Consider the following 9,182-nt stretch of genomic DNA (forward strand, 5'->3'; position numbering starts at 1 on the left):
AGTTCGCTATGCCCGTGTCCAGGTGCCTTTGCGAATGGCGGGGTTGGATAGTCGTTGTGCTAGCAAGCCTGCAATTTGCGCTTGCTGTGGGGCCGGTCTTCAACTACCACATATTTCTACTAAGTTTCCAAGAGGAATTTCATACGAATACAGCCATCACAGGTGAGGCCTTCCGTTTCCTGCTCAGGCCTTTATACAATATTATCTGTATAAGGTGTACCCTTATACATGTGTATTACGGCTTGGCCGGAGGAAACTCAGTGATGCATGCCAAGGCATTACTATTCGTCCTTCTACTGCATATAAATGCTGATTGACCGGTGATACAACCATAGTAGTTGTATTGCATATGTAATGCATTTTATACAATATGGGCTTTATAAGGGTTCGAGTTAGCATCAATCGTTGTTCCAGAACTCCTGAAAAAAAGCTAGATAAGCCTGCCACTAGTACACGCTTGTTCACAATTTGTTTTACGATTTGAAAAACAGACGTCCTGTAAACTTTTGAATTCCTTTTGTCCGGATAACAACACTGGCAAACTAAACAATTAATGGTACTTTAAAAACAACAACAACACAAACGTAGCTGGAGCAGATGGAAGAATCTGAAGTCACTTTCCAGCTAATCCAGAGAGTTGGAATCAAGTTAGTCACAGGTGAATTCCCTCGTCAGTTCACAAATCGGGTCCACGTACGGATAACAACACCAACAACCGTGGCAAACTAAACAATATTGAAAAAATCACAAACGTAGCTGAAGCAGATGGAAGAATCTGAAGTCGCTTTCCAGCGAATCCAGAGAGTTGGAATCAAGTTAGTCACAAGTGAATTCCCACGTCAGTTCACAAATCGGGTCCGTACGTCTAAGAGATGAATAGTGACAAAAGAATGCCTTTGAGACCTTCACTTAAATACCATGTGTTTACCTAGGACTGAATGACTTGAGAGTGACTTATGACGGACTCGATTACAACTCGGAGCGAATCTAATCAAAACAAATCACAAATCCAAAAAGTCTAGTTCACTCGACTCCAATAAAGTCAAGTTAATTCCAGTCGATTGCAATCCAGGCAATCGATTCAGTCCAAAGGACATCAGTTCAATCCGGCCATCTCCTATCAAAACTAAATCCCTTTCAAGCCAATCCAATCCAGAGTAGTAATCAAATCCCATGAGCTCAAGCGAGACGAGTTAATTCCCATCGACTGTCGTCCAAACCAATCGACTACAGTTCGATCGATAACAAATTAATCGATTCCAATCCTAGCGACTCAAATCCAATCTTAGTTCAACACAATCCCGTCCATCTCATCCACGTGTCGGTACTAACCCGACTGCCTCTCCCACCTAAAGTTATACATGTTTGGCCCCTAATATATAACTTGCGAAGCGTCGGTCTAGAAGTTGCACAGACCTGGGGCGCGTTCAGTTTCACAATACTTTGCGTACATACGCATACCACTAATAATGAAGGTATCCTGGGTAGGCCTATGCCAAGCGAGTCGCACAGAGGTATGCCGGGTTTGCCATCTTGCAGGGCAGTTCTTTGGCTCCACAGGCAAACCTTACATAACCTTTGGACAAAAGCATTTTTTTGCAAAGAGGGCAGCCATGCAAACAAAGGCCTCTGTACGTACTGTGCTTCTGGACGTACCCCCCTGAGCACGGGCAAGCTGAGGGGCGATCAAAGATTAGCCTGACGGACTCCATTTTGGATTGATTTCGAAACTATTAAGCACGGTTGTCTAATTACTTCCCAGTGAGGTAACTTTCATTGAAGTTAATCTTGATGAGTGTCCCCTATGAGATCTGATGATTGAACCCTGCATGAAGACAGAAACCTAAGAAGACCCTGCATGAAACTGAAAACAAAGCCGTGCGTGTCAACAGCTATTAGGTATTATAATGTAAACTTGTACATACATGAACAATACCAGCTATCTGGGTTAAAGGTTGTTCACGCATAAAGGAACTCGTTGGAGAATGTATGGATACTCGAGATAATAGACGACAGTTCTACTATAGGCCTATGCATGACAATACAAATGGCGAAGGGTAATCGACGCAAATGGGGAAAAGGCTAGATAGCGAGAACAAACTATATGAAACATCTGGACACACGACCGTCGAGCAGATATTTTATAATATCCTGCCGTTTATAGCTATTTTCACGTGTAGTGATTTTCAACTTACCAATCACAGGAGAAGGGCGTGTATCCATCTTGGCAGTCATCTGCCTGCATAGTCTGCGCTTTACAGCACGAGACATAAATTCAAGCATCCGTCTAAAAACACAACTCATTTCAGAAAATGTCATGGGCAAGCGCGTCTACATTTCAGTACAAAGATCTGACCCCTGTGCGCACAACTCATAGGAAGGATCCTCTTATCAACTCCTCATGCATCTTTCCGTTTGATGCGACCAATTTGGGATCGACGGATGATCTGAGAGAGCAATTTCAGTTGTCCCAGACATATCTGCAAAAGATGACTGCAGACTAAATTCATTCAGTGTCATCATCGTAATCTACACAGATGTTCGTCTATTTGGCGTTCAAGAGGCTTGAAATAGTCATCTTCTTCTATTGATCACAAGGATGAATCACACGGTCTCCATGTCTTTTCCTTTGCTTTAATGTCCAATGCATATACCAAGCCTTCATGAGAATCGTAGTCCAATGGAGAGACCAAGTATTCGCTAGATCTGGGCACCTTTCTACCCAATCATTCACTGAATGCAAGCGTGACAGCATGACTCTTGCTAAACAGTATGAACAGGCAAAATGTGACTTATACAAATGGTCACCAGTAAGTGGCTTGGGGATGTCTCTGATAATCCACTGTTTCGCCTTGTTTGCGTACCCTGTGCATTCTGCACCCTAGATCTAATAACATAACAGAAGTAGAGCGATTAAGCCAATTTCAATTTAGGGACTGTCTGTAATACCCAACTCTTCAAGCGACTCGATGCTATGAACATCGTCATTTTCAGGATACATATATTTTACTCCTGCGTGCAACTCTAATCTCAAATAGAGCCCCCTGAGTAAACTGCTTTCAGACTCTTTCTTGAAGATATGTGAGCTGTCTGTTTCATCAGGGCTCAAGGCTACTTTCTCTATACAATCTTACAACATCGTCAGCAGCAAAATCAGGAAATGAGTCATCTTGTTCCTGCTTCCGAACATAACATATACCTCTGTGGGAGAGCACGGACTCCTATCCTGTGAAACAATCTTGCATTCAAAATTGATTTTGGACAATACGTTACAATTTCAAGGTGAACTAAAATGAACGTCCTGCCTGCCAACATTTCACAAATGGCCAACAGCTGCTGTGACCTTGGCAGTACCCTCAAGGTGAAATTTCCCAATGTGTGATTCAAAGCCATCGAGCCAATCCGCTAGGTTTGCAGCCCATCCGTGTGCCCATCCAGAAAACGAAACCCCAAGCACGAACGACTGCCCTTGTATCAACTCCACCCTGGTTGTAGGCTCGAGTGTATAACTTAATGTAGCTCCCCGTCTCAACAGGTTGGGTGGGATGTATAGCTCACTCCTTGATGAGCTTCGGCAGCATACCTGCCGCGGCTCTCATCAGACGACTCAGCCCTCGCGCGGTCATCCTAGCGGGGGTTTTCCTACACTGCGGTGGGTTCTTCTCCACGGCCTTCGTGCCTTCCCTTGGATACGCCTTCCTGACGTATGGTGCCGCGGTAGGGATAGGAACCAGCTTTATCGTGCAGGGATCGTACACCCTCGCTCTCATGTGGTTCCCGACGAAGCACTGTGCGCGAGCGTGCGCCACAATGAATGCCGGTACCCCCTTTGGTAAGTTGCCAGATCCCTTCGATCCTTTCAATTTTGTTACACAAGGATAAAGTTAAAAGTTCAACAAATTTCTTATAATTTACCCATGTTTCCGACTACATATACTCTGCAAAACACTTTAAGCAGAATGCAACATGGTAAAATTGATTGCCACACATTTTGTCGAGAGATGTGGGCTATATTGTACTTAAGTGTTGCGTAGTAATTAATTCATGCTTAACTTACAAGGTATTTAGAAGGTTTCACGGCCCAGTGAACAGGGGTAATAATAATGATTTGATCTTAGTTAAAAGCACTATTTAAAACCTTTTTATCACTATGATCATAACTACGGTGCTGAATCTCATTTATTGTATACATGTAGTTTGTGTAACATTAACCAAATTGAACTACATGGATTTTGGAATCCGAATGTTTGGTGACGGGAAGTAAAAGCGGTTTTAACGTGTTCAATCGATATCCTCTTTCTGTGGGCCTTTCCAATGATCTCACTTGTTAAAAAAGGTTAAATGGCAGAGTCAGTCGAATTTAAATGGATTCCTGAGTCAGTTTTAAATAGAGGTTGTTTTAAGCTTGAGTTTGGTCCCACAAATTTCTTTGAAGTTTCCTTTTTTTCATGTAGATCAAGTGCCAGCTGCATGCTGTGTATCACGGACTCAGTGCGGGCATATTCAACTGTACACGTTATTTGCCTCGTTTTCCTCCAGGTATGCTGGTCTCTGGACCTCTACTAAACATGATGATTTCGGCACATGGCTGGCGGCATACGTTCCTTATGGCATCCAGTTTCATCTTCGTCATCAGCGCCATCGCTGGCCTGTTCATGACCACTCCCACGGAAGCACCGAGGGTGCAACTCCCGGAGAGTGAGAAGAGATCACCGGCGGAGGAAGAAAAACTGGCTGCGAAGGGGAGTTCGGAAGGGGTGATCCGGGAAGAAGGAGAGAAGGATCTTACTCCATCCGTTCTGCCCCTTATCCTGCTGTGCCGCCAGTGGGACGCCTGGCTGTGGAATGTGGGAATAGCGGTCGGTTCCATAGCTTGGAGTTTTCACGCCATTAATCTGGTAAGCAATGCGCCAGTTCGGTATTCCAAAAGCGCATGCCACAAAAGAAAGTGCGTCGGGAATACACGAGCGTGATCTGTCCTTTGTAACCACCCATTCTCTAAGCGGATCCGCCGCGGAGAGAATTAGTCGTCCTCAATCGACCGCACACAGAGATTGGGCGATTCAACGCCAACATGCACCACTGGGGCCCATCAGCTGCCTGCGTTGCGGAGCAAGCCAGCAAACAGCGCGGCACATCTTCCATGAATGACCTGTCCTTCAACCTGACATCAACATCCTGTGACATCAACCTGACCAACCCTAACGACAACACAGTAGAATGGCTGCAGCACCTCAGAGATGTAGTATGGTAGATGCTGTCTCACGCGCAAGAAGGGTAACAACAATACACCAACTTTCATACACGCTTTGTTCTCGAATGATCTTAGCTTTTTGAAACTCGTTCATTCCCGGCGGTTAAAATTCTCAAATAAGGGAAGATGAAGTCCACCAGTCCATCCGCTTGAATTTCGACCCCTGGCCAAACGAGCGAAGGAAGCTGTCCTTGCGTCAACCCAATGAGCCTTTTGCGAGTTAAATTGGAATAAAATCTGGTATATTGAATTATCTGACTCCACACAAACGTAAAACTTTGAATTCCCCGGACTAAAGACACTGTCGCTGTACCTCGTGATTCAGGGCAAGCTTTTGCATAGCGACCACCATCTCTGGAATGGACTGGTTCCTTTGTGCTCTTCTGATCTACTGAGAACAGCGTACATGTATTGTTGCAAGGCGTCACTCATGTAACTAAGCACAAGTTTAGAATTCAAACTGTTATGTTCATGTGAATTTAAAGATTTCAGTGTACCAGATTTAACAAATTTAACACGCAAGAGGCCCATTCTCTTCATTTCAGTGAAACATTTCTTTCTCTTTTTCTTTCCTCTGTTGCCAGGCGAGCTTCATGGACAGCATCGGCCTCTCCGAGGTCGATATCTCCCTGGCTGTTGTGGCCCTTTCGGCTGGTCAGCTCTCGGGCAAATTCCTCCTCGCTATCTTCGCTGATTCGCTGCCTTTCCTGAAGCTGTACCTCATCACCGCTTCCTTCATTACTGCCGGAATCTCATCTGGCTTCCTGAAACTCGCATCGACCTTGCCACCCGTGCTTACACTGTCATTTTGTAAGTACAGATATGCAGTTCCCGACTTACTGGCTACAGTGACCCCTCTGAAGCCCCAAATTCTCTTATTTCGACGCGATAATTACGTCATTTGTAAATAGAAACTTGGGGTTAGTGTTACAAACATATCAGAATTTTTCACACTTAGCTCTTCCCAACACTTCACTACGCACAAACTGATATGCAATCATTTTTTTTACAGTTTAGAATGAAAATGGGATTAAACAGCAAGTCAAGAATACATGCGCTTACAAGGCGACGGACAGGCACTGTCTAAGACGGCCATGTCATTCATTCAGGGAAACACACTGTGTATATTCAGCTCAACTTGTTTTCCAGCAAATTTCTACGTGTTACAACATTGCGAGAAAAGATCTAAATACTTATTTTCACTGGGTGAGTGAAGAATTGGGTAGTTTTTGAACTCTTAGAAAACACTTTCATCAAAGATTTCACGAAAGGCACCCCTTGTCAAAATAAGAATATTCCAGAAAGCTGCCCTCCAAAATCAGCCACCAACAACATTTCGAAGACAAACTGGCCACTATTATTGCCCAAACAAGTGGTTTAACCAACAATAAAGTGGAACCTGCTCCAAGAAAATGTAGATAAATGTGATACATTATTGTGCACAAAGCTTTGCAGTCGCTCCTGACCTGCCTTAAGTGCATGTCATCACGCTGGGCTCGTATGTTCATCTTCGTTCATCTTCATTAGCGTAAAATCCAAATCGTTGAAATATCTCTCTTCTACTGCTACAAAGAAGATGGAAAAGTCATCGTTAACATGTAAATAAAGCTGTGCTACATGCGTTCAAGCCATAAAAATCCTACAACTGTACATAGTTCCTTACAGTGCAAGTACTGACTTGTGGTGTTTCAGCATTGGTTTCATCTATGAGGAGACAACAGCAGTTTTCACAATGTTGCTTGCGATCCCATGAATCCTCGCACACTGTGAGACTAAAACTGGTGTCAATTGACTACAGTTGGTTTCCTCGACATTATCATCATTCATGTTGACATTTCAGTTTTTGGGATGTTCCGAGCCGGTAGTTTTGCCATGATGCTTCCCTCGTCCGTGGAGATTTTCAGTCAGTACGGAATGAGCGTGGTTACAATATTGTCGCTGGTGCCCTTCGGATTCGGCATGCTGATCAGTGCTCCTTTGGCTGGTAAGAGCACTTTTTGGTTTGTTTTTTGTTTCTACGGCTATCCCAGCCTGGGCTTCACTTCAACCGAAGGCTTGATTCAAATTATGACTCGTGTGGAGGTTTATTCGCTCTATGTACACAAATCCTATATTCGAAAAAAAGGAATGAGATTTTCCAAAAACACAATGCTTTTACTACAGATTGAAATCTCTCCAGTAATTCCCTCATTTACATTTTGTCTTTCCTCTGTAGGCGGCCTGTACGACTTGACGGGAGACTACATCTTGAGCCTTCTGACCATAATGGGTCTCTTCTTGTTTGCATGTAGTTGCATAGTTCTCATTGGCATCAAACGAAGGATAAATTGCAGGCGCAAGAAAGAAGTTGATATCGTGACACGCAGTAATGCGTACGAGCTCGTACAAAGTAAAGACGACAATGTTAATACCACGCAAGTTTAAGGTTTCCCGATAAGCACTGGTTGGAAATGGTGACACGAGTCGACCTGCCAACAATTCCGGAGGAAATCAGTATGTCCACATCTGCGAGTCTGCACAAGCATGCAAATTGTGCCTTCGTTGGAAGGGTCACAAAATATTTTTCAGGATCCGTCCACACTTGTCAAATCTATGGTGCCTTAATAAGCAGCACAAGAATGTGCTCTAAAAAATATTTCAAGGAAAGTTATCGGCTTGTTTCTGCAGTCGAAGAGCAACACTCTCTGAGGATGAATTGTATTTTTGCTATGTATATTTTTGTTTGTTTAATTTCTTAACAAACACTCGATGTAAACAATGATGCTACGCAGCACCATCGTCAATTCTGTAGTTCTGAGGTCTTTATCCAAAAGACGACCCAGCAGCATAGAATGATAAGATCCCCTCAGATGTGCAAGTTTCAATGTCTGACGTCTCCGAAACTGCAGTCCCATTTGGTCGAAACCATAGAGAGGATGTGTACTATACGTATGAAATTGATGTGACCCTTTAAGACGTCATTATTTGATTATTATAATTAACTAAACCGACATTTGAAGACTTTTATAAAAAAATATGGGGAGAACAACAAACCAGGGTTCCTGCACCTAAAGGACTATTAAATTCCATGACTTTTCCACGACCAAATTATGAAAAACCATGACAAAATAACGCAATTTCTTGGACAATTTGAACTTTTAAAGTTGTGAATAAAATAACGCATTTTACGCACTTATTTAATAGAAATCACATACAATGTTTGAAAAATTCCATGACTTTTCCAGGCCTGGAAAATTTAAAACAAATTTCCCTGACTTTTTCATGACTTCCAGGCTGCGGGAACCCTGACAAATGCAAAACTAAAGTTTTCTTAGAATACGCACAGATTCGGGAAAATCTATGCCGCAGGTGAAATCATCGAAATGCGACTACATGTAGGCCTATTCAAACTTCATGACATGGACGACCGCGATGAACCTTAGTGTGAAGGTATCGCATATACATATCTACGGCATAACACAATGAAATGACGTCAAATGACGTCACCAAAATATTTTCAATAATTGTTCAAATTTTATTGCATTTCTTTTACCCTATGACCCACTGTGCTAACATTTGCATACTTTAGGCAAGTGTTATTGGAATTTGAAGCGACGTCAGGGTGACGTAATCATGGGCTACAATGGAAGAAAAAACCTCTAGCTGGCAGAATTTAAGTCCGGAAATCCCTTGCAACATGTTTGACAGTGACATTCCTTGAAAATACACACCCAATCTTTGACACGTTGTGGCCACTCATGCCCCGTCTCTGACAGTCAATTCGGACACTGCAAGCAGACGGAGTGAGAGACACTGAACTGATGACCTTTCATCCCTGTCTTCCTCCCACGGGGTGTAAAAATATGAGAAACATCTAATTCGCTTGCTACATGGCAAGACGGTGTCACTAAGCCATCGGCCGCATTGTGAACTGTGTGAAAAAATGCTC

The 9,182-nt window shown here is 43.2% G+C and overlaps 1 protein-coding gene across 1 annotated transcript; it reads left to right on the forward strand.

The window, feature by feature from the left end:
• Positions 1 to 8: 8 nt before the first annotated feature.
• Positions 9 to 9,066, forward strand: LOC110978640 (monocarboxylate transporter 13-like). The gene is made up of 6 exons (XM_087148732.1): positions 9 to 162; positions 3,536 to 3,832; positions 4,540 to 4,898; positions 5,839 to 6,064; positions 7,095 to 7,238; positions 7,470 to 9,066. Exons 1-6 carry the CDS (start codon positions 9 to 11, stop codon positions 7,676 to 7,678), a joined length of 1,389 nt encoding a protein of 462 aa, XP_087004858.1. The 3' UTR covers positions 7,679 to 9,066.
• The last annotated feature ends 116 nt before the right edge of the window (positions 9,067 to 9,182 follow it).

The sequence above is a fragment of the Acanthaster planci genome, linkage group LG18 (genome assembly GCF_054643075.1).
Source record: "Acanthaster planci isolate LZ-2023a linkage group LG18, COTS_SCS, whole genome shotgun sequence".
Classification (NCBI taxonomy): domain Eukaryota; kingdom Metazoa; phylum Echinodermata; class Asteroidea; order Valvatida; family Acanthasteridae; genus Acanthaster; species Acanthaster planci.

What these genes read in the sequence shown, in the direction of transcription:
- LOC110978640 (XM_087148732.1), top strand. Translation starts at nt 9, where the DNA reads ATGCCCGTGTCCAGGTGCCTTTGCGAATGGCGGGGTTGGATAGTCGTT. An exon ending in GTTTTCACGCCATTAATCTG is followed by an intron (nt 4,899 to 5,838) that starts GTAAGCAATGCG and finishes CTCTGTTGCCAG; the next exon opens with GCGAGCTTCATGGACAGCAT. An exon ending in GATCAGTGCTCCTTTGGCTG is followed by an intron (nt 7,239 to 7,469) that starts GTAAGAGCACTT and finishes TTTCCTCTGTAG; the next exon opens with GCGGCCTGTACGACTTGACG.